The sequence below is a fragment of the Macaca nemestrina genome, chromosome 19 (assembly GCF_043159975.1).
Source record: "Macaca nemestrina isolate mMacNem1 chromosome 19, mMacNem.hap1, whole genome shotgun sequence".
NCBI classification, from domain to species: domain Eukaryota; kingdom Metazoa; phylum Chordata; class Mammalia; order Primates; family Cercopithecidae; genus Macaca; species Macaca nemestrina.
Window position 1 is genome coordinate 74,618,103 of NC_092143.1, and position 26,016 is coordinate 74,644,118.

Genomic DNA, 26,016 nt, shown 5'->3' on the forward strand with positions numbered 1-26,016 from the left:
TAACTTCCCAAATAGTATCTGAATAAATGAACATTTGCCTACGGGACATCTTCAACTGAATATGCTTCAGGCACATAAGATTCAGCAGGCTGAGAACAAAACCAACTTCTCCATCTAAATGTATTCTTTCTCCTGTATTATTTATCTCAGTTGGAAGTACTGAGAGGCACCCAATTTTTCAAACTATACATTTTTCATCATTTTTACTTTTCTCTTTCCAGACACCTCAGTAGTTCCATCACTAAGTCCAGGTGATTCTATACTTAAAACATGTTTTTTTCCCTATTTGAAAAACTTTAACCATCGGTTCCCCTCTCCTCCCAGGTTGGTGAGAGCTCTTTGAGGGCAAGAGTCATGTTCTTTCAACTTTGTATTCCCAGCCTTTGACAGAGCCCTTAACCTGAAATATACTTAGCACTCACTAGTGTTTGAATTAAACATTATATTATATACAACAAAAGGTAAACATATATATAATATCTGATTGCAAATGTGCAAGATGTATGCATTTACATGTATAGATACTGCAAGGGGATTTCAAATGACATGAAGAATTGGTGTTTTACTACAAAGTTAAGAGACTAATAAAAATTTCAAATAAGAAGTAGCAAATATGTTACTCATAGGCAAAGGGGAATATAGAGCTAATAAACTAAAAAATTGTCTGGCATGAGATTCTTCTGCTCTAAAAAGCTTACTGAATGAGCTTTCACATGATAAACATTAGAGGGCATCCCATCTCACTAGAAAGGAGCACTCCTTTTAGATGACACTAAGAGTTAATACTTTAAATGTAAGAAGAAAAGTGGTGGATGAAGCTTTTGAATGCTTATATTTCAAGAAGAGTGAACAATAAAACTTTCATGCTTCAGAGATTTTTTCCATACATGAGGTTATAGGTATATTTTAAGCAAGATGTTAGAGCAGGTGATAATTTTTAACATGGACTAAAAAATTAATTGCAACACAAAAATTAACAGTATTTAAGAGCAAATGACTGTATACAGCGGAGTACGTAAGTGAGTACACCGTCTACAAGTGCTCTGACTGGAAATAGTGATTTGAATGGATACGCTGCCAAACTATTTTAGAAGAGTATTCTTTTATCTAAAAAAAACACAGAAATGGATGGTCTTTTCATTTCGTCACCATACACATGAAATATCCAGGGACCAATGCATATATACAATGATCTCATTTAGCGGATATGCACTAGATATATAATTTCACACATCTTTCACACCAAGTTTAAAAAAATGGTATTAAGTTTAAAAATATTTCATGTTTTAGATAGTAGATTCTGTAGTAGGCAGATTAAGGGCTCCCCAAAGACACCCCATATCTTAATCCATAGAACCTGTGCGTGTTACCTTATATAGCAAAAGGGTCTTCACAGATGTGAGTAATTTACTGGTCTTGAGATGGGGAGATTGTCCTGCATTATCAAGTGGGCCCAATATAATCACAAAGAAGCAGAAGGAAAGTCAGAGAGAGAGACGTGGCCACAGACACAGATCAGGGTGATGCAGCTGCTGGCTTTGGAGATGAAGGAAGGGGCCAGGAGTCAAGGAATGTAGGTGGCTTCTAGAAGCTTGCAAAGGCAAGAAAAGGGGGTCCTCCCTAGACCCTCCAGGAGGAACATAGCCCTACTGCTGTTTTGATTGTAGCTCATTGAGACCCACTGTGGACTTCTGACCTGCAGAACTGTATGATAATAAATTTGCGTTGTGTTAAGGCACTAAACTGGGGGCATTTTTTTATTGCAGCCATAGGAAGTTAACACAGATGCTGAAGGGTTTCATGTGCTCAAAACCCTGATAAGTGAAACAGTGATCTCTAACAGTAACTTTTGCAATATCTCTTAAATCTGTTCTCTTGCTTCAGCTCACCCTGCTACCACTGTGTTTTTTCAGGCATAATAATAATAGGATTTATTGAGGCATTATATAATATCCCCTTTCCAAGCATTGGTCTGTGCCTTCCATATTTATTAAGGCATTTAATTCTTTCGACAACCCTGTATGATAGGTATTTTTACTATCTCCACATTACAGAGGAGGAGACCATGGCAGACAGACACGAAGTATCTCACTCAATGTTGTATAATTGCTAAAACACAGAATTTGAAGACAGTTTTCTGGTAGCAAAGCTGTATTTACTCTTCCCAGAATGAACTTCGTGGCCCTTGAACTGCATGGCTGTCAATGACAGTGAATGCTTCACTAATTTACCATCTATGTTCACTGTTGAATTATTGTGTAGACAGAATTTTGGCTCCCATGAACTCCACCTCCTGGTGTCATGCCCTTGAATTCGATGTTTCATGGAAAAAGGGACTTTACAGATGGAATTAAGTGTTTTACAGGTACTTGTTAAACATGGGGGATATAGGGCTGAATTGTTGAGAGATTAACAAACAATGAGAAAATGCTAAGAGAAATCTCTCCTGATATACTTCCATAGGAATACTTTCAAGGCTTCAGAGATATGGTATTTCAAATGAGGAGAACTCCTTATCCTCCATCCTTCCTTGCCTACAATCCAGGTTTAAATTCTTCCTGTGAACTTCCCTGTTCTTTGTTCAGATATCTTTAGGCTTCTTCCTTTGCCCATGTATTTATTTATTTAATGTTCCACTGGACTATAAACTTTTTGAGAGTAAGAACTGTTTTAGAAGTCTTTGAATTCCTGTTTCCTATCAACTTCAACCCTTACATAGAGAAGATCCTCATTTTTTATTACTTGAATCGATTATTCAGGAAAAGCTCCTTTACAAAAAATCCTACGACAGGCTTTACATTGTTATAGGAACTCCAAATTCCAACAGAGGATCTGTTCACTTCAGCTAATATTCATCCACAATAATAATTCTTTAAAAACTTTATATTCCTCAAATTATTCTAGAGGCTTTCCTAATAAACTGTTATCATAAGGAAGAAGAAAAGCCATCAATTTTATGCTTGTAAGGAAAAAGCATATAATTTTTTAAATGTCATAATTTAAACTTGTTGGTGTCTCCTTATTTCTTTTGGGGACATGATAAAGGCTAAGAATTTTTCTTCTAAGCAAGATGAACATCTCACCCACTCCCTTGACTTTTATATAATTTCAGGAGTTCGCTGATTGTGTAGAGTCCAATCTTGCATGTCCCACAGGTCATAGCCTCAGATAGAGAACACCCGGATTAGGTGGATGAGATGCCCTGCCCTTCTGCATTTGACTTTCTGCCCAACACCTCCCCCGCCACCCCGCCCTCTACTCGACCCAAAGGTCTTTTTGAGAGGATTATTTCAGAAGTCAGTCAAACGTGCAATCTCATCAGTTCTGCTTCTGTGTTGCCCCAGCCTGACCGGTGACAATCCTGCTGATGTTGCAATCCTAAACATTATCTTCCTCTGACAGTCCACATTAGGGAATCCGGCCTCAATAAGCTTTTCCAATGGGCCTGCCACCAATGGCATTGTTCTGATTTTTTGGGCTGAAGTGATCTCTCTCCTTCCAGGCCTCAAAGATGGCAAAAGAGTGCCTGGTTTCAGACAGCAATATGAAAAACGCAGCTTTGGAAGTCTGCTGAGCAAACCAATGAAGCCAGACATTGACACCTGTAAATCAATCATGTTCATTTTTTCAACGTGCATTGGAAAGGTTTCAGACTCACTTGTCTCAGGTAACAGGGTTCAATTAAACCACTACCCTGGATATTCCATAATGAACACTCCAAGGGCCTTTCTGGAAAGTTCTTTCCCTTTGGTGAAAGGCATAAGCAATGTGGGGTAGACAGGAGTCTTTCGGGTAACACGTAAACTGAACCTGTCGAAGGATGAGGGGCCCTGTCTGAACGGCACCAGCCAAAGGACTGGCTGTAGCAGATATGATGATGTATCGCCAACTTCCAAATCCATTTGCGCCCAAATATTGCTCCTAGAGGTGCCAAAACATTGTAATTTACAAGTAAATGCGAGGAGAAGAAAAGTTTTGCAGACATGTTTCTTACAGATGAGGATTACTGTCCGAAAGACAGCTTCAGCAACTACCGCCCCAAACTCAGCGTGAGAATGGAAATATTATGTAAGGTGCTGCCTACTTGGCTAATGGTGAGGCAGGTACAAAACGCAGAGGAGGAACCGAGCAGGCACGTGGAGAGGACGGCGCCAGATGGGTGGGAAGACCCAGGGAGACAATGCACATGGCGTGCCCAGCACAATGGCCAGCACATCATGAGTGACTAATAAAAGGTGAGTAAGAATCCCGCCAAAACTCTAGCCTATGTTAGTCCCATGTTTCTAATGGGAAGTGAGTTGTACTTATTGAAAACTAGGGATGTTACATAACTGACTCCTCAAAACAACTCTACGAAGCATTTTTGCAAATGAAGAAAAAGGAGTTTTGAATGGTGGAATGATTTATTTAATGCCACAATGTGAGGGCATGGAGGACAGGCATTCAAACAGGGCAGCCCTCGCCCTCACTGGGCCTCCCTGCCCTGCTTTGGGCACACAGAAATCTACCAGGCAATTTGGATACCTCTAATCACTGGGACATCACCACAGGGTATTACCTTTTTATGGCAAAGCCCCAATCTACTAGAAGTCAAGAGAGTAAAAGAGACAGAAAACAACTAGAGCAATGCCATCCAATACAACTTTCTGTGATGACAGAAATGTCGATTGAAGGATTAATAAACAACAGGAAACATGGTTACTGACCACTAGAAATGTAGCTACGGTGACTGAGAAATTGGATTGTTATTTTTTTAAATTTTAATTCCTTGAAATTTACAGATCCACATGTGGCTAGTGGCTACCACGTGGGACAGCAGAGAACTAGACTACCTGATTTAAAAGGAACCCTAGGGCTCGTTTGCCCTCATTTCACCAAATAGGGAAATGTCCTTTGCTTTATGCCTCATATGTTCATCCAGTTTCTCATTACACATTTTTAATAACAAGAAATTCTTCCTTTTACTTGGGATCTGATGCCTCTGTTAGAAAAATTGTCCTAATCTAAAAGCTACATCCTCAGGTGTTATAATCTGGAGATAAAGTTAAGTTCTGGTAATAAACCCATTCATTATTCCCTGGGGTTATCTCCCAACTAGCTAGCTCTGCTCTTCTCACACCTGGAAGCATTTAGGTGTCTGAGGGCTGCCCCAGAGGCATCTAAATTCTCCGGGTGCACAGTGTTGCTACTGCTATCCACAGCATCCATGCCATTCCATCCTGCCGACTGGTACTGATGCTGAGTGCACGGATGCAATGTGAATCTGAGAGTATTTTCCTTCACAACAGTGCAGTGCTGCTTGCTATATTTCTTCCCCAGGGCCTAGTCAGCCCCACCACCTCTGGAGCCAGCTGCCTGGTGGCTGGGCTCAGGAGCCTGCAACCTCCTAGGCCCCTCTGGGAAGCAGCTCCCTGCTCTTTTCCTATCCTGATACCATTGGTTCCCCTGAGAAATGCTGCCCAGAGATTAAATTGCTTGGGCTTGGTCTCCAGGCTAGACCATATCCTCCATCTTTGGGAAACTTGAGTACTTTCGAAAATAAAATCTTATATTATCTTGTCAACTAGGAATAAATTCTGTTCTCCATTTGCTTATTTCTACGAGCTGAGTGGTCAGCTACCTATCTGGACTTTTCCTTTCCTGGTTTTATCTAGCCACTGCCCCCAGAGTTCAGTCTGGGTCAAACAAGTGCTGAAGAAATCTTGGTTGAATAAAAAACTCATGGAGAATGACAGTATTATAAAATCATTTAACAGAATTTTTCATTATATGCTTGCAGACAAATAACGTGAGGGGAATACGTGTTACAACGGGTAGATTCACGGTGGGTTGACGCGAAGAAATGCAACGCTCAGTTCTATTCACCTATTAATCTAATAACATCTTCAGAAACATAAATGAGATCAAATTGGCATGGTTTAAGTTTAGGGAATTATTTCACTTCTCAGTTCCTTAGAAGTCCCTATTAAGTGAATAATTAATATTTCATTCTTATGCATGGCGATATGTTATAAAATACTGAACCAAAAGGAAATGGAGGCTTTTAAATATGCCCATATTAAAACTAACTCTTATTTTAAATTAACTTCATCTGGGCTTAAACAAAGAGGGGAGGGCATCAAGCAAGAGTTTGCTATAGAACACTGAACTACCTGCAGTGTGATACATGTACATGAGGAAATACCCTAAACCAGTTAAGAAGGAGGATTGTGAAGACGACATTGACTTCTAAGTTCATGACTGACTATGGCACCTTTATTCTGATAGATTTCCAAAGTCTTACTATTGTGCATTGTTGTCTGTTACAAGGATTTAATATAAACTCTACTGATATTCTCTAACAGCACCGTTTATGCCCTGGATACCTGCAGCCACCTCTAAGGTGGCTCATGTAACTGTTCCACCTTGGATAGTATATGACTTACTAATTCAATTTTACTTTTATAGGTAATTAGGCAACATTCTAAGGGTAGATCTTTAGGGAAACATATCTTTTTCTTCAAACCTGGACTAGTAATTTGACAAATAGTAAAATGGTTAAATCTCCCAAACATTTAGTTAACACTCTGCGATATATGAAGCTCATGTACCGAGCAGAATTCTGGTTCACAATATGCTGAGAGATAACCATCTGGTCTCCCAAAAAGTAAGGACAGACAAAATAAAAAATCACACTGACTTATCTCTGTCAGTCTGGGTTTGGGGTTTGGGTTTAATTTAATTGGGTTTGAAGATTCCCACTTTACTTCCTAATCATTTCAGAAGCAGACATTCAAAAATTAAATTAAGCAAAGAATATTAAATGGGCAGACAGTGCATATTTATCCATAAGAACCTTATAGTATTATTAACAATGTTATAACTACAATTAGGCTGGCAGTCTCATGGGGTCAGTAGTATTGTTTCTTGTTGAAACAAACAAGCAAATAAACACAAGGAGCCTTGAGTGAAGGTTCTTTCATAGGTTGAGATATACATTTCCACTCACATGAAATAATGTCCTATTACAACCCTTTTGATATAGCTCACTTTGCAAATCAACCTCATGTATTACTTGTTTTCAAACACAACTACTTTCCAAATTAGATTTAGTTTTACACCTAATCATAGAAGTAGAACCTGTTTTTTAAACCATAATTATTCATTTTTAATTGTGATTAAAAGAAATTCTCATTTCAAAATCCTTCAGGAGAAGACCAAAGGAAATATTTCCAAAGCAGAGGCAGCATGCTATGGTGGAAAGCGAACAGATTATGGAATCAGACAGGCCAGGGTTTAAATCTGTTTTGTCACTTACTAGCAGAATAATCTTGAGCAAATTTAATACCCTCCTTTTCATATAAAACAGGGGTCAGAACAGCTACCCCAGAAACTTCCAGAAATAAAGACAATGTAAGAGCACTGTATGGTAAGCACAAGTCCATAGAACCTTCTCAGTAAGTTATAGTTCTTCTCTCTCTCCTTCTTCCCCTTACCCCATCTTCATCTTATTTTTAGTCATTGTCACATAAAAGTGGAACCAGCATAGGATGGAGATAAAAAGATGTTCAATATGGTGCTGTGGAAAGAGCACTAGCCCAGGAGTTGAGGGGCCTGTGTGTTCCTAAAAAAGTCAATTCCTTTTTTTTTTTTTTGGGTCATAGCTGGAGAAAACGTATGACGGTGATGTAAGAATTTGTCTATCAGAGCTTAAAGCCCAAAAGTGATTTTGTAGTCTGAGTCAATCAGGAACTCTGGGAGTCCCAGGATCAATTGCTGTCTTTTTAATGAAGGGCAGGGCACCAGGACTGCAGCCTGGACAGCTGCTGCCGCTAATTCAATTACCACACTGGGGATGTTTAACTTTCCAAGCTCAGACTAGAGATCCCAATATCTTTTTGGGAACTTATCAGGGCTTTCTGATTGATCTGATTTATTAAGAGTGGGCTTATTAAGAACAGATACAGAAATTTCCCTCCTGGATCATTAAAATCTTTCTTAGCTTAGATTGCTTAATGGGGAAGGAATGGGCAGTAGTTTTCAAATCGTAGAAAGCCCCGGTACAGAGTGGGGTGGGGTGGCTTGGGGAGAGAATTTAGATTTGAAACCTCTTGTTCTTGCGTCAATATGACTAGTGCTGTTTTAAATTGTTTTACATGTTTTGCTTTATTTGAACACAGAATTTGATGGTTAAAAAGTACAAAATACACTGGGCTAAGTGATATTTTGAGTTCTTCCAGATACCTGCTTCTATTGATGGTGTGCGTTCTTGGAAAATTAATAAAGAAAGGCATAATGAGATGCTCTTTCTAGAAACTTTAGCAATAGACAGGGCGTAGGCCACAGCAAATTAGATCCAGCCACCAGAGTGGAAAGGGCAGGGGCTGGGACTGGAAGGAAATGTCTTGAGTATCCATCAAGTGTGGAGTTAGTGTTATTTTTTATTTTATTTCTATTTTTTTTTTTTAGACAAAGTCTTGCTGTGTCACCCAGGCTGGATCTTGGCTCACTGTAACCTCTGCCTTCTGGGTTTAAGCGATTCTCCTGCCTCAGCTTCCCAAGTAGCTGGAAACTACAGGCTCATGCCACCAAGCCTGGCTAATTTTTTTGTATTTTTAGTAGAGACGGGGTTTCACTATGTTGGCCATGCTGGTCTTGAACTCCTGACCGCGTGATCTGCCTGCCTCGGCCTCCCAAAGTGCTGGGATTACAGGTGTGAGCCACCACACCTGGCTAGAATCAGTGTTATTAACACTGCGAGGAACATCAAGATAAATGCCTACCTCTTGCTAGAGATTGAGGAACTTGAAAATAAGAGGAACTCAGGAAGACTTTAGAACGCCACTGCTTCTCTCCACCTCTCTCCACAACCAAGGGCCATGGAAATGCCACTTAGCCTCTCCACTTCTCAGTTTTCTCATCTGTAAACTGACAATCTTGGACTAGGAATCCCTTCTCAATTAAGTAATAAAATAGCTACATAAAAGGAAAGGGAAAAGAAGTGAGAGAAGGGAGTCCTGCGGAGGAGAGAGTACTGCTGAGCTCAGCTCTCTTGCTAAAGAGGGTTCACGGAGTGGGGAAGGGAGGAGGGGATGAAATTAACCACTGGTATGGGTTTCTAAGGCTCGTGTCAGTAAGATCAGTGAAGGAAGAAATTACCATCCTGCCCACCATGGGCACAGTCTTCCAGAGGTTTCATGCCCCACTCTGGGGGCTCTGTGATGTGGACGATGGGTGGGGCCTCGGAGGCAAGAGAGAAGGGCTGTTGGAAGGAGAAATAGGGATAGGGAAAACAGTTTCAAATTTCCCATGATGGAAAGGCTACAGGAATTGGTTATCTAGATTTACAAATAGAATCTAATAAATAAAAATTGGGTTTGATTTTTTTTTAAAATAGCAGTGTGAAAGTCAAAGTACATTTTTTTTAATATACTTTAAGTACTAGGGTACATGTGCACAACATGCAGGTTTGTTACGTATGTATACATGTGCCGTGTTGGTGTGTTGCACCCATTAACTCGTCATTTACATTAGGCATATCTCCTAATGTTATCCCTCCTCCCTCCCCCCACCCCACGACAGGCCCCAGTGTGTGACGTTCCCTTCCTGTGTCCAAGTGTTCCCACTGTTCAATGCCCACCTATGAGTGAGAACATGCAGTGCTTGGTTTTTTGTCCTTGCGATAGTTTGCTGAGAATAATGGTTTCCAGCTTCATCCATATCCCTACAAAGGACAAGAACTCATCCTTTTTTATGGCTGCATAGTATTCCATGGTGTATATGTGCCACATTTTCTTAATCCAGGCTATCACTGATGGACATTTGGGTTGGTTCCAAGTCTTTGCTATTGTGAATAGTGCTGCAATATACATACGTGTGCATGTGTCTTTATAGCAGCATGATTGATAATCCTTTGGGTACATACCCAGTAATGGGATGGCTGGGTCAAATAGTATTTCTAGTTCTAGTTCCTTTAGGAATTGCCACTCTGTCTTCCACAATGGTTGAACTAGTTTACAGTCCCACCAACAGTGTAAAAGTGTTCCTATTTCTCCTCATCCTCTCCAGCACCTGTTGTTTCCTGACTTTTTAATGATCACCATTCTAACTGGTGTGAGATGATGTCTCATTGTGGTTTTGATTTGCATTTCTCTGATGGCCAGTGACGATGAGCATTTTTTCGTGTGTCTATTGACTGCATAAGTATCTTCTTTTGAGAAGTGTCTGTTCATATCCTTCACCCACTTTTCGATGGGGTTGTTTGTTTTTTACTTGTAAATGTGTTTGAGTTCTTTGTAGATTCTGGATATTAGCCCTTTGTCAGATGAGTAGATTGCAAAATTTTCTCCCATTCTGTAGGTTGCCTGTTCACTCTGATGGTAGTTTCTTTTGCTGTGCAGAAGCTCTTTAGTTTAATTAGATCCCATTTGTCAATTTTGGCTTTTGTTGTCATTGCTTTTGGTGTTTTAGACATGAAGTCCTTGCCCATGCCTACGTCCTGAATGGTATTGCCTAAGTTTTCTTCTAGGGTTTTTATGGTTTCAGGTCTAACATTTAAGTCTTTAATCCATCTTGAATTAATTTTCGTATAAGGTGTAAGGAAGGGATCCAGTTTCAGCTTTCTACATATGGCTAGCCAGTTTTCTCAGCACCATTTATTAAATAGGGAATCCTTTCCCCATTTCTTGTTTTTGTCAGGTTTGTCAAAGACCAGATGGTTGTAGATGTGTGGTGTTATTTCTGAGGGCTCTGTTCTGTTCCATTGGTCTATATCTCTGTTTTGGTACCAGTACCATTCTGTTTTGGTTACCGTAGCCTTGTAGTATAGTTTGAAGTCAGGTAGCGTGATGCCTCCTCCAGCTTTGTTCTTTTGGCTTAGGATTGTCTTGGCAATGCAGGCTCTTTTTTGATTCCATATGAACTTTAAAGTAGTTTTTTCCAATTCTGTGAAGAAAGTCATTGGTAGCTTGATGGGGATGGCATTGAATCTATAAATTACCTTGGGCAGTATGGCCATTTTCATGATATTGATTCTTCCTATCCATGAGCATGGAATGTTCTTCCATTTGTTTGTGTCCTCTTTTATTTCGTTGAGCAGTGGTTTGTAGTTCTCCCTGAAGAGGTCCTTCACATCCCTTGTAAGTTGGATTCCTAGGTATTTTATTCTCTTTGAAGCAACTGGCAGTTCACTCATGATTTGGCTCTCTGTTAGTCTATTATTGTTGTATAAGAATGCTTGTGATTTTTGCATATTGATTTTGTATCCTGAGACTTTGCTGAAGTTGCTTATTAGCTTAGGGAGATTCTGGGCTGAGACGATGGGGTTTCGAAATATAGAATCATGTCATCTGCAAACAGGGACAATTTTACTTCCTCTTTTCCTAATTGAATACCCTTTATTTCTTTCTCCTGCCTGATTGCCCTGGCCAAAATTTCCAACACTATGTTGAATAGGAGTGGTGAGAGAGGGCATCCCTGTCTTGTTCCAGTTTTCAAGGGGAATGCTTCCAGTTTTTGCCCATTCAGTATGATATTGGCTGTGGGTCTGTCATAAATAGCTCTTATTATTTTGAGATACGTCCCATCAATACCTAATTTATTGAGGGTTTTTAGCATGAAGGGCTGTTGAGTTTTGTCAAAGGCCTTTTCTGCATCTATTGAGACAATCATGTGGTCTTTGTCTTTGGTTCTGTGTATATGCTGGATTACGTTTATTGATTTGCATATGTTGAACCAGCCTTGCAACCCAGGGATGAAGCCCACTTGATCGTGGTGGACAAGCTTTTCGATGTGCTGCTGGATTCGGTTTGCCAGTATTTTATTGACGATTTTTGCATCAATGTTCATCAGGGATATTGGTCTAAAATTCTCTTTTCCTGTTGTGTCTCTGCCAGGCTTTGGTATCAGGATGATGCTGGCCTCATAAACAAAGTACATGTTTTTAAAGAAGCATGAAAGTTCAAATGAGTCTCACTTGATGGCTTGTTCAGTTCATGAGATCATCTGGCATGAAATAAAATGTTGCTTTTTCCATGCAGTGATTGCGTAAGTCAAATATGGCAAAGCCACCTACACGATAATTTTCAGCCTATGGATTTGATTTTTCATAAGCCTCACCACACACCCCTCACAGAAAGCTCTTGTTTCTGGTGGATTCGTTTCACCTCCTTTGTGAAAGCCTTAGAGAGAAGGCAGTAAGCAGGGAAAATCAGCTATTTATAGGCATTTTTGACTAAAAGTGTCTGCTCAGCGTGCCATGGAATACTTCCAAGAGGTGGGAGAACAGGAAACTATCTAAAATCAACTAGAAGGCTGGAGGAGTGTTATGGGGGAATGACTTTGCAGGGGAGTCATTTTCAGAAAGCTCAGGTTTCATTTGCAAACAAATGACAGTTTCATCGACACCCCTTGAGTTACAGATAAGCCTTCGAAACTTTTACTAGTTAAGGAGAGAAGACAAAGACATAAAATTTCCAAGGAATACAGGTAGTTGGGTTCCTTTAAGGGACTTTAAAAGGAGAAGTCCTGCAGAAAGGCCTCCCTCCCTACTTATTTTCTGCCTAAGGGGATGCCAGTCAGATGGATGTCCACAGAAGAGCTTAGACTGGCAGGTGGCATTCAGAGTGTAAACTGCATGTCCCGGGGTGGCCTAACAGGGTCTTCCAGTGCCCATAGGATGATATCTATCATCACTATTTTCCACTTTTATAACCAAAAATGGCAGGCCTATTCGGTCAAGTTTTCATAATTAAGAGATATAATTTCATTAAATGTATTAAACACTTCCTGTGAATTCTGAATGGTTTTGTTTTCATTGTTTTGGTGACACTGGAGAAGCAAGTGAGGTAGACTTCAGACTGCCCAGAGTCACAGGGCTGACAGAAGAAGTTTGAACTGATGGTTCTGTGGAGAGGGTCATGAGACAGATCTTGCTCAGTGTTCACTCGCTCTTTTGAATTTCTACAGCATTAGAAGAATGATATATCTGGCTGAGGGACTTTGGGCATGAGCAAAGAAGAGTGATGGCCAAGGGCGTTTGGTCATCTATCAATGGCGGAAAAGCACCCATCAAGGTGCCACGGAGGAAATACTCCACGGAGAACCTGGTTCTCCTAACTCAATTAAAGCGGTGATGATGGTGGAGAGAGTTCCCTTGTAGACACCTCCCATGACTATTATTACTAATTAAACTTGTCCCGTTGACTTATCAGAGCTGTCTGGAGTAAGGCAGCAGGGGCTTGACAGACTTAAGGTATGAAAACAAAAGCAAGTGTGTGTTGTGGTTTTTTTTTTTTTCTTTTTTTGTGTGAATATACTTAAGCTTGAAGAAGCCAGAATGATATTCCATCAGCCAGTATCAAGCCATGGGGAAACCTGATCCACTGAGGCTGAGCTATCAAAAGATTAATCCAGGCTGGGTGCAGTGGCTCACAGCTGTAATCCCAGCAATTTGGGAGGCCGAGGTGGGAAGATCGCTTGAGGCCAAAAGTTTAAGACCATCTTAGGCAACATAGCGAAACCCTGTCTCTACATAAAAACTTAGCCTGGCATAGTGACTTGAGTCTGTAGTCCCAGCTACTCTGGAGGCTGAGGTGTGAGGGTCGCTTGAGCCCAGGAGGTCAGGGCTACCGTAAGCCGTGATCACACTACTGGACTCCATCCTGGATGACAAAGGGAAACACTGTCTTTCAAAAAAGAAAATAGAAAAAGATTGACTCTGTGATACTTCTGCCTTCAGATGAAAGCTTTCTGTGTTTAGTTGGCACACATGACAGTGAAGTTTTACACCTATAGTGTGATTAAGACCTACTTTCATCCCTCATTGGAAAGGGCTTTTCTTTACCACAGAATCAGATATTTTTTTTTTTTTTTTTTTTTTTTTTTTTTTTTTGAGACGGAGTCTTGCTCTGTCGCCCAGGCTGGAGTGCAGTGGCCGGATCTCAGCTCACTGCAAGCTCCGCCTCCCGGGTTTATGCCATTCTCCTGCCTCAGCCTCCCGAGTAGCTGGGACTACAGGAGCCCACCACCGCACCCGGCTAATTTTTTGTATTTTTCAGTAGAGACGGGGTTTCACCGTGTTAGCCAGGATGGTCTCGATCTCCTGACCTCGTGATCCGCCCGTCTCGGCCTCCCAAAGTGCTGGGATTACAGGCTTGAACCACCGCGCCCGGCCAAAATCAGATATGTTAATCCCAACTCCAGCTTAATAAAAACTAGATCAAGTAAAATATAAAGGAAAAAGTGGTATGGTACATGAAACATGGGAAAGAGATAAAGCTTGTTAATGTTTGAGGATCTATAAACTTGGAATATTTTCACACTGTATTTTTCATTTATTTCTCAAATTTGAAGTTTAATTTGTTTCTAAGACCTGAAGCAAACACAGTCATCTCATCATGCCCATTTTACAGATGTAGAAATAGAAGTACTAAGTAGAGAGAGCCCAAAGTCATGCAGCAAGCCAGCATCAATAAAGCTTGCAGTCAGAGCACCTGGATCCCGTATTTCATCTATTAGGCTCTACTGCCCTCTTCAGTAAATACAGTGAGAAATTAAGCCTTACAGTTCTCTCGAATTGGGTTACTTAAAGTGCAGTTCTGGGATTGATCACTGTCAGAATCATCCCATATCTATGCAATCAGAATCTTCTGGGTTGATGTCACAGATCCTCATTTTACAGACACTCTCAAGGTGATTCTTGTGCACATAAAATTAAGGAATCTGTACCTGTAAATATTCAATGATAGAGCAAGTGGCCACACATATATATGATTCTCTACAGGTATACATGTGATATTATTGTGCCCATGTGTACCCATATTGATTCCACTTTACAATGTTTCATGTAGCATTTCCAATTTTAGAGATAAATCCTTTCCAATCACTTCCTTTTACATGTTGGGGGCAATAACTAAGAGATTAGCTAGTAGCTCTTAGTTTATATATCCTGTGCACTATTCCTCTCAGATTTGCTGCAGTTGCTCCCATTTAATATATTTGCTCCCATGGTCCCATTGTTCCAATATGTAATTCCTACCTGTCACACCATACATATTTTTTATATATATAAAAAGTTTGGCCTTTGCAAATATGGTAACAGCTATGTTAATTTTTATCCTAGAGAAGTAAGATGAGGGATGCTGACTTCAAACGAGTGAAAGATGCTGGAAGGATGCATGCTGTCTTCAAAATCTAACTAGGGCTCTGAGCAAATTCCCTAAAGATCACATATCCTAATGCATTCTGCTCCATTCCTCCTCCTTTGCTACATGGTTTACCATGATGCAGGGAAAACTCATCCATAAAAGGAGAAGCATACCAATTTCTTTTCTTTGGAAGTTAAAATAAATAATTGCAGGCATGATTTAGTTAATCTTTGCCTCTTTTGAGACTTTCGAGTCACAAACTTGATTCAACTCTAACTTTCAGATAATGTCACTTCTCCCTTTGCTTCCTTGTGCCTTGGCACCATTGCCTTAAAATGATGTTACGAGAATGGATAATAGAATATGTACAACATAAAGGGAACAGAACAGCACTTGTAGCCAGGCAGTGAGCCTGCGAATGCCAGGTTCCACTGACAAGATGACTGATCTCATCGAGGTATTTCCTTAGGATTTTTCTCTTTTCAAAAAACTAAATTGGACTAAATAATTTTAAAGCCTTCTTTTATAAGGAGATTATTAGATGAAAAATAGATAGGAAGATACAATGTCCACATTGCAGGAAGATTAGTGTGAATGGGAAGCTATACCAGATGACCTTCTGATCAGGAGGTTCTATTATCTAAAACTGTCATTTTAAGGGGGGAAAACCCAACTCCGCCTAGTCCTTTAGTTATATACCTTATGATTTTAGAGTCTCAGAGAATTAAATCAGGGAGGAGTTAGACAATCTTGCAAGTGTATATTAAATTGTGGTTACAAAAATTAAGGAGAACAAAAGTAATTTCCTTTTATGATTGTTGGATGCCCCCTTATTAAGGGGACTAAAACCTCTTTATTCTTTATTCTATGTCCAGAGAAGCAGGACATCCCTAACTAGTCTACACTAATAGTCCAAGGTGAAGTTCAATATAATCAGTGGAAAAGCAAAATAATGAATTTTCCACTAACATCTATGAAAAACTTGTTTCTCCACTTCATGGTCATTCCTCTTACATGGACTTTGAGAAATGGCACTCTTAAAACGGATCTGAGTTCATGAATCGGAGATCAAAGATGGCATGTGTATAAATGCATATTTTAGAAGTATTATTGGAGGGATACCTATGCGGATAGAAGGTGTATCTATAAACCTGCACACTTGCACCTGGCATGCAGTAACCCCAGGCTCATGTAATTCTGCTTCATAGACAGTTCTGTGATATCACAAGCCTGATTTTTGTGGGAAGTTTCCTAATTCTGTGAAACAGTGAGTAGAAACTCCAGTTGATAGAGAATAGTGACCTAATATACACAAAAAGACCTACACGTTCAGCAAATTCATTGTATAATATATCTTAGAAATGGAAAAAAAGCAGGCATATTGCCAGACTTTAGCAAATGAAACAAAAAAGTTTTTAATGAGAGTCCTAAATATTCCTACATTTAAAAGATCAGGGAATCAGAAGAGGTCTTTCCTTAATCACGTGTGTGCTCTTCAAGACAAAAAAAAAAAAAAAAAAAAAAAATTAAAAACAGTAAAAACAAGAATTTGGTCAAAAGTAACAGTAAATGTTATGCCTTTCTTTACACAATATTTTCTCCTTTATCTCTGTATAACAGTAATTAATTGATTCTTTATATCATTACTTTTTAGTTTATAAACATAGAGGACTGGGTTGAATATAAATAAATCAGTCATTGAAAAAAATTAATGTAATTCTCTATGGTGGCTTTAACTTAAGAATTTGGAAAAACACATAAATATGAATTTACCAAAATAATGGGAAAAAAAATTCTCCCTGTGCAATAACCCGCTAAGACAGATTGTTGTCTTTGAACCTAAAACCAAAGTGGTGGAAAACATAATCTAATTACAAATTAAAGTCAGCTTGGCAATATTGCATATATTTTTTAGCAGTTCCTAAAAAACCTGACACAAAAGAGCAATGTGTTCTACCATTCACAAATCACTGTGTAAAATTGTGTAATGCCATGATCTCCAGTGGGCCAGAGACTGTGGGTGAATGGTTCTCTTAAAGAATGGTGAATGATTACCTTGATTTACTGTCTTTAATTTGCAATCAAGCAAACCGTCTTCTAAGGAGAATGGAAAAAGGGGAAATGAAATCTCCTGGCCCCTGAGAGATCCAAGGCTAGCTTTTCTCTTTCACTCTTTGCTAACTAATGCTATGCCTTTAATTAGTAGATTGGAATTCTGTGAGATCAGAAAGTGAGTGTTACAGGCAGAAACCTCGGACTGTGGCTAACCAAGCATTTTGGTGTTGCCGAAAATGTCTTTAGAAAACAATGAAACTGGAGGCCAAGAATACCAAAGTTTCTTTAACAACTCCCAATAAGGCTTTCCTGTATAGTTTTGATCTTCCCTTTACTACCACTGAGTCTTTCTGGACCCCTGCTTTCTCACAGTGTTTTGTCAATTGTTTTTTTCCCTCTATTAATTGGACATGACAAGAGTGAGAATAATAGAGAATCAGAGAGACAGAGAGAGAGAGAGGAGAATTAACAGGATTCTGCTGCTGATCACTGATTCCACATTCAAAGTTAGCACCGGCTGGAGCAATCTCATCTTTCTATGAATGAAGAGGACATCTCTACAAGATCAGTGAAAAACAGGCAGACTGTACAAACCCAACAGGAAATCCATTCAGGAACCTTGACATTCACTTGCTGGATTATGAAGGCAATTTAAATTAAAAATAAAGAAAATCATCAATGAATGTGATGGATGGGATTTCAGAAAAACGCAGCAAAGAAACATCCCAGCAACCAAAGTCAGTAGCAGAACCGTTCAGCACTTTCACAAATTGCATGTAAAGTAGTTTTAACTGAATTGGGAGACTTAAAATTGTTCTAACACAAGAGGGAGGAAAAACTCAGCCAGGGAAAGAAAGCTCCCACTGGGCAAAGATGGAAATAATCTTGAACAGATTATTGAAAAAATAATTTTACCTGTATTTAAAAGATCCTGGAATCATGCTTATGAACGCTTCCTCAGTGATCTTGTGTGGTGCCTTATTTAAGCAGACCCCCACCCCCCAAAAGAGCAATCATCACAAATGTTAATTTTGCAAAGGAGCAGTAAGTATTCAGAATCCTGGCGCTGGAAAACAACCGATCATATTTCAATCACCAGCCATATAACATCCGCTAACAGCACCGAGCAGATCTAAGGAGATCATGTGTCATTTAAAGATTTTATAAAGCCCTGGTGGAGACACAGATCTGTAGGTATCTGATGTCTCCACCTGCTTTTTTACTATCTGTACATACATTAGTTTGTCAGTTCTTTCAGTCTCACTAGCCATTATTTAGAGGAGAAATAAAATCACAGATACTACCCCTTCCTCTCCCTACCACAAAAACCATCCAAATCAACAACACTCTATTATCAAATACAAAGTAATAAAAGAGTTATACCCAAACCTGGTCAGTCCTTCCATTTCTTGAAACTTGCACACAAACTGAAGAAACCCACTCAGCCTTAAAAAGGTCGATCATTTTGCTTTCCTAAAATTTCATCTCTGGGAGTGCTTTCCTTCTCGGTCTGTCTTGCTCTCTCTCTCGCTCCCTCTGTCTCTCTCTCTCCACTTCTACCGGGGAGAGAGCGTTTTGTTTCCCTTTTCCTGTTTCTACGGCTGAATGAATGCAAAATACACGGTTTGAAGGGCTTTTTCTTTTAGGTTAACAGTTGGAAATCTAAAATCTTGCTCTTCTGAATGGCTTTACATGTCAGTCACTCGACATACAACATTTACATAAAGAGGCATAAACGGAACCAAGATTTCTGCTTTTTAAAAGCAAAAACAAAACAACAACAAAAACTACCTTTTATTCTATCTCTGAACCTCTTCCTATTTTATTTATTTAACTATTAAGCACTTACCCTGAGATGTGCCATAAATGCTTTATTCCAAATGTATAAGAGCCAACCACATCTCAACTGAGAATTAAACAGTTTTAATGTCTTCAAATCCATGTTCCTGCTCCCAACCCTAATACAGACAGTCACTGGCAGCGGTACAATAGTTCTAAACAGCAGACATCTGATTCTTGACATTTAAAAATAACAATATTGGAAAAAAAGGAGTCCCTTTTTTATTAACTACAGACAGCTTGTCAGCGAGCACATATCACTCATAATATAATTGACCGTATTAACTGGGACTTGCAGTGATTTCAAGCTACAGTATTTGATTCCTAAGTCAATGTCAGGCAGAGGCTAAATACCTATAGACTTCTCATTTTCTATAGAATCATGGCAATGACCTACATTAAGCTAATTCTAAGTGATAATTCTGCAAAGAGAGAAGCAGAGGTTTGCTAGTATTTAGACTTTATTATTGGTGATTATTAATTTCATCTTTGTTAGTCTTGAATTAAATTAGGGACATAATCAGTTGTTTCATTGTTAGTCTGATTTCACATCCGCGCCCTGTTAACTTCTCACACGCATATGAGGTCAGATGCACACATACATTTACCACAAAACAAATGAGGTAATAAAAGAAAAAATATGCACTCATTTCCATTACTGAAGCATATTATGGAGTTGGACAGATTTGGGATCAAGTGCTAGCTCCCCACTTACTGTTTATGTGTTCCTGGGCAAATGATTTCAGCATTTGTGCCTGTTTTGCTGTCTATAAATCTAAAGTAAATAATACTCTACAAAGTTGTTTTGAGTACTTAATGAGATATACCCAGTTTCTGGCACATAATAGATATTTGATATACACTGCTTCCTTCCTCTGCTTTGTATTTGGAGGAGGTAGAGATTGGGTGTAGTAAATGAACACAGACTTTGAAGGCAGAGAAATCAGTTTTGACCCAGCATGTTGCCACATACTAGCTGTGTGTCCTCGGGCAAGTTACTTAACCTAATTTACAAAAACTTAGGTTCTTCGACTGTGAAATATCTCTAGAATTTTAAAGAGCAAATTAGATAACATCTGAAAAACACATAGTAGGCATCTCTGAAATGAGAGTCCTGGGACTTCCAGCTCTTGACAATAGTTCTAATTAGTACTCCGACACATGTAATTTGAGAGTTTGAAAATGCGTACCGAGATCATATATCTTTTGGAGGAAGTGCCTCATTTTCTAGCAGGGGAAGGAAGTCCAGAGAGCTGAAAGAATGTTTCCAGGTCATGTTACTAGTTAGCGGCAAATAAGGACTAGAATGCTCTTGGAACTAGTAGAATAGTGCTTTGCCTACTAAATCTCTAATACTGAAGTTAAATCCATTTATAAATCCAGCTTCAATATTAGTTGGCAATTAAGGCAATAGAACTGAAAAAGAAAAGAAAAAAAAAAGAACTCCAAAGAAACCCTTTCCCTCTCTGTTTTCCCAAATTTACTTCTAAGAATGAGCCCATAGATGAAAGTGTTCCCTTGGAACGGCTGGCGCGGGGGCTAACCCCATCTTCCTCAGCAGCCCTTGCACGGGATGGCAGATCCTCTTTTCATTTCCTAGAAGCAAGAAGGGAGCAGCAGCCCATTTCTCAGGAGGTATTTTCTATTCTCCTCTGATCCCATATGAATGTATGGCTCTCTCTTCCGTTTCTTTACAGCATCTCTTCAGCCTCAGCACATGGTTTGGGAGGTGCACACTGGTTTACATTTAATTCATTTACTAACATGCTACCTCCCCACATTGAAATATAGATTTTTTCCCCCTAGTTTTAAAGCCTTGCATAAAATAGAAATTTAATAAATTCAACATCTATTAATAAGGATTATCTTGGAGTTTAGTTTATATTTAAAAGGTTGAACTAGCTTGGTTAATTATTGCCCAATGTAGGACAGAATATGTGAAACTATTTTCAACGTTTCAATAATTTCAGAATTAAAAACAAAGGTGCTTTGGTGTCAAAGACAGATTAGCTATTACTCTGGGGAAGAAGGGAGGTAAAAGGGATTAATACGAGTGTGTATGTGATCCATTGTAATGAATGTTTTAGTTCTGTATGACGGGTAATGTATAAATGGGTGTTTTATTTGTTTTTTCTTTATACCTTTCTGTAAGCCTCAAATGTTTCATTAAAAAATGGCTTAAAGAAGGCAAATAATTTGAAAATAGAATTCTCAAATCTTTTAGAAGGAGATCCAATAATGCTACTATACTAAATCCCATACTTCAGCCTTTAAGATTTCATTCTGATTTTACTGAAAAACTTTAATAATAATATGCTTATTTTAAAGATTTTATTTTCTTCTTGCTCACCATTTTTCATGCCTTTGATTTCAGGTCTGTGCTAGGGCATATTAGAAAGAGTTTGGCTTTGTCATCAAACAGACCTGAGTCTAAATCTCAGTTGTACAACCTCCAGAACATGGGACTTTAAATCACTTGATATTTCTAAGTGTCAGTTTCTTCTCTCATAAAAATACAGTATTATTACATTCAGTAATCTCAGGATTATTACAAAGATTAAATGAAATACGAAATGTGAACACATTTGCTATAGCATCTGGTATATAGTAGATTTTCAATTAATATCACTTTCCTTCTTTCTTTCCTTATCCTTCCACGTTTTACCACTACCTGAGATTGTGACTCCAAAAAGGTATAAAAAAGAAAGAAAAATGAACCTAAAGTAGGAAGAATGTAGGCATACAGGCAAATATAATGAAAACATTTCATTACTAATGAAGGCTTATGCTAGATCCATACACAGCATCCTTTACTCTGATACTTCTCATCTAATCTCATCATTACTTACTTAAGTACAGGTGTTTTTTTTTTTTTTTTTTCTTTCAATTTGTTTTGTTTTTGCCACTGGTCATAGAATTTTTGCAGACAAAATGTGTGGTACTCTAGGGCTTTTATCTCTTTACTCCTTACTTTTTTCAAGACAGATATCCTTACCGAAATACTTTACTTTCAGTGGTGGGTGAGCTTTACGTTCTTAAAGAGTTTCTAGAGCTTTCAGTTGCAACCTTCATAATGGCCATTTCTCCAAGTTAAGAGACTGGGTTCTGGTCCCACCTCTGCCACATGCTAACGGTTTAACTCACTAAGTATTTACCTTTCTTGGTGTCTACTTCTTCATATGCTAAGTGGATTAAACGATTCTTTGAGCTCGGAAATTGTTATAGTTCTTGATAACTTATTAACATGTAGCAACCTTACGGGAAATTAGGCAACACGACCTTCAGTGGGAAATACGGACCACGTTATTGTGTGTTGTGTGTGAAAACTGTCCATGTGCTGGTGCTGCTTCTGAACTCCAAGAACAGGCTCTGGCACTGCCCTTGTCCAGGGATTGCCAGCTTGGGGTCTTCTCAGGGATTGGTGGAGGCATTCCCAAGGGAGCCAGATTTGCCAGGAGGAGTTCAAAGGGAGCAAAAAAGATGAACTCCTCGAAGGAAGAATTTTTCTTTGTATTTCTTCTTAAGGTGGGAGTGTAAAATGGGAGTGGGTATGTTATACTTTTATAGCTCAGTAATTTTTTTTTTTAAGATGAGGCTACCAGGAGAGAACAGAGAAGAAAAGACACTTCGAAAAAGGAAAAGATGAGAGTCCTCCTTATGGAAAAATGTGTCTTGGGAAAAATTACAATACTACAGCAAGGAGGTAGGGAAGAAGAAGACCCTCTCCTATATTTTTCTCCGGGTAACATCTGGTTTCAGTGCACTGGAGGAAAACATAAGGAGACTGTGGCAGGGAAGAGCAGCCTGCCGTGGCTCTGTAGGTGTGTGGGATTTACGCCCTGACACTAATTGTATTTTACTTCTCTGATCCTTCCTCCTTTTCCTCCTCCTCTCTGTTGTCCTGGGTCTCTGCAGCTGTGTTTGTCAGGTCCCCAAACTGGCTAGCTCCCCACCTCCTCAGGGCACAGGGTGTCTTCCTGATTTGCTGTGCCCTTGGGGTGGAAGCTCAGGTGGGGTGTAGTTACTGATGGTGCTGGTGATGACCATCGCAGTGTTCTAACATAGCTTCAGGCAGGATTTCACAATGAAAACCACCCCACAACCCTGAATAGATTTAAGGAAACTCTTTCCATAATTCAAAAGATCATCGTTTACTTTTGAATTAAAGAAAGGTGGACTTATTTTAAAATTCTCTGTAGACTTCCCTTTCCTCTCTTTCCCATCCTATGATCTCTCAGACAGAAGAGGAACGCCATAATAACTCGTTGCCTTTCCATAGGCGTGCTTTTCAAAGCACTTGGATATATAGTATCTTAAGATAACCCGATGAGGTCGGTAACACTGGGTTCTTTGCATTTTCCCCACATGAGCAATTCGGCACAGAGATGCCAAATAATTTGCACAGGTTCATATCTTAATAGAAAATTCAGAGTAGTGCCAAGACTAGAACCAGGAGAAATGCCCACACAAGCATGCCAGGTACTACTTCTAAGCCTCCATCACTGACAGAAATGGTACCTGCAAGTACTGGCAGGAGCGTTCTTGCTGACACGACTCGGACTTCACCATGGCCTGGTCCATGTTCACCGACGCCTTCTGGTAAACCTCCCGGGCCCGGCTCACGGTGAGCGTGGAGGACCAGGCGCTCTTCTTCAGCAGCGGGGTGTCCAGGGTGACCGGCAGGTTGGCGCAGGTGGAGCACTTGACGTCGTTGTTGCTCCGGGAGGCCTTCACCGCCTGCTCGCTGATGGTGTTGTAGGCCTCCATGAAGTACTGTGAGGCCGAGCGGTCGGGGCACCTGCCCATGGTCATCACGCCCGAGGGGGTGTGGTAGATGCACATGTCACCATCCAGGTTGTCGTCCGAGCTCCACCAGCCCGGGGAGGTGCTGGGCCGGGCTTTGGGCTCCGCGCGCCGCTCCTTGCTCTTGCTGCGCTTGCCATAGCGCGCCGCCTGCGCCTCGTCGGGGCTGGCCTTGCCCCCGTTGACGCTGCCCTTGGACGGCCCCTCCAGGGAGTGCGACTTGGTGAAGAGCTTCTGGACCGAGTGCACCAGGTGGCGGATGCGGCCGGGGCTGTCGCTGCGGTGCTCCACAGCCGTGCGCTTGTACTGCAGAGTGTGATAGCCATCGCGGCTGAGTGGCAGCTGCCGCTCGAACTGGTCCAGCAGGTTGGCGGGGATGCGGTTCGCCTTGGTGGCCAGGGTGCGGGGCACCAGGGCGCACTCGTCCTTCAGCTCCTGCTGCGAGGTGTAGTGCCTGCGGGGGAAGGTGCTGCTGGCCAGCGGGTCGCTGAAGGGTCCCACGCACTCAGCTTGGAAGGAGTTCCGCTGGGTGTAGTACGGGTGGTCCGCGGGGTGGTGCTCCACCGGGCTCAGCAGGTAGGGCTTGCGGTCCGAGTGGTGCGACAGCGAGTCACAGGCCGAGTCGCAGGTGACCCCGTGGTGATGGCTGCGGCTGCCCGATAGCCCTTTCATTGCGGACGGGAAGCAGCCACCGGGGTCATGGACACCCGGGAGTCAGGTTCCAGACCCGTCTCGGGCAGAGATCTGGGGGAATGAAGAAGAGGGCAAAGTCGTTAATATTTCTCTTGGAAATTAGGTATTGCACTTTACAGGGTCTTGCTTTGTTGCCCAGGCTGGAGTGCAGAGGTGCCATCTCTGCTTCCTGCAGCCTCCACATCCTGGGCTCAAGCCATCCTTCCACAACAGCCTCCTGAGTAGCTAGGACTACAGGCAGACACCACCACCCTTGGCTAATTTTTTGTAGAGACAAGGTCTCACTATATTGCCCAGACTTGGTCTCGAACTCCTGGGCTCAAGCGATCCTCTCACTTTGGCCTCCCTTAAGCGCTGGGATTACAGGCGTGAGCAACCCTGCAGGCCTGGTATTGATCTTTTGAGGGTGCCATCTGCGACTGTGTTCATTTTTGGCAGAACTTATCAGTGTCCCTAAAACCAGCTTGAATTCATTATTGGAAAAGCTTTGTCACCTCTGTGGGGCAGGAAAGCTGACTCCGAAGCCTGTAGGGAAAGAAGGGGGAGGTAAAGCTAGAAAACCAGAAAATGGAAGCCGGGCGCGGTGGCTCATGCCTGTATTCCCCACACTTTGGGAAGCCCAGGCGGGTAGATCACCTGAGGTCAGGAGTTTGAGACCAGCCTGGCCAACATGGTGAAACTGTCTCTACTAAAATACAAAAATTAGCTGGGCATGGTGGTGGGTGCCTGTAATCGTAGCTACTGGGGAGGCTGAGGCAGGAGAATTGCTTGAACCCGGGAGGTGGAGCTTGCAGTGAGCCGAGATGGCCCCACTGCACTCCAGCCTGGGGAACAGAGGAAGACTCCGTCTCAGAAAAGAAAAAAACAAAAAAAACAAAAAAAAAAAAACAAAAAAAAAAGAAAAAAGAAAACAGAAAACTAGGAAAAGGAAACTATATTTTTAAAAAGGCAAATTGTTTTTAAATTATTTGAAAGAATAACTCTCCTCCCCTCTATGACCACAATAACTGGATGTATCTTTCTCTTGCTTCTTGGGTCTTACTTTTTGTTTCTTTTTCTTTTTTTGAGACGGAGTTTTTGCTCTGTCGCGCAGGCTACAGTGCAATGGCACGATCTCGGCTCACTGCAACCTCTGTCTCCCAGGTTCAAGTGATTCCCCTGCCCCAGCCTCTAGAGTAGCTGGGATTACAGGAGCCTGCTACCATGGCTGGCTAATTTTTGTATTTATGAGGTTTCACCATGTTGGTCAGGCTAGTCTCTACATGTTAATCGTTAAAGATAGAACCAGAGAGGGGCTCCGTTTCTCTGGGAGACCTTTGCTGGTTCTCCTAGCAGAGAGAATTAGTTCCTGTCTTCTGTTTCCACCACATCTGAAACTCACTCCCCAGAACCTACAGAGTTGCTTGCTTCAGGATCTCTCTTCCAGCTTACATTCCTTGCCACCCAGTCTATTAGTCACCTTATGTACCCCCACCTAGTGTCGATCCAGCCATGTAAGCAC

General features: G+C 40.8%; 2 protein-coding genes across 20 annotated transcripts in view; one reads left to right on the plus strand and one right to left on the minus strand.

The window, feature by feature from the left end:
* Positions 1-26,016, minus strand: part of LOC105478829 (DLG associated protein 1) — a 493,816-nt gene that overhangs the window by 346,836 nt on the left and 120,964 nt on the right. For 7 of the 19 annotated variants that reach the window (XM_011736479.3, XM_071085837.1, XM_011736480.3 and 4 more), the window contains exon 2: positions 23,538-24,566. In XM_011736479.3, coding sequence (XP_011734781.1) covers positions 23,538-24,494 — 957 coding nt within the window. In that variant the 5' untranslated portion in view covers positions 24,495-24,566. Of the gene's footprint in view, positions 1-18,563; positions 18,838-19,029; positions 19,178-23,537; positions 24,567-26,016 lie in introns of those variants that run through there. The other 12 variants (XM_011736488.2, XM_071085838.1, XM_011736484.2 and 9 more) reach the window with 6 other exon arrangements.
* The window catches only part of LOC139360127 (uncharacterized), a 149,883-nt gene continuing 144,446 nt past the window's right edge, over positions 20,580-26,016 (plus strand). The window contains exon 1 of the transcript XR_011617290.1: positions 20,580-20,654. The gene's annotated coding sequence lies outside the window, so the exon portion shown is untranslated. The remainder of the gene's footprint in view (positions 20,655-26,016) is intronic.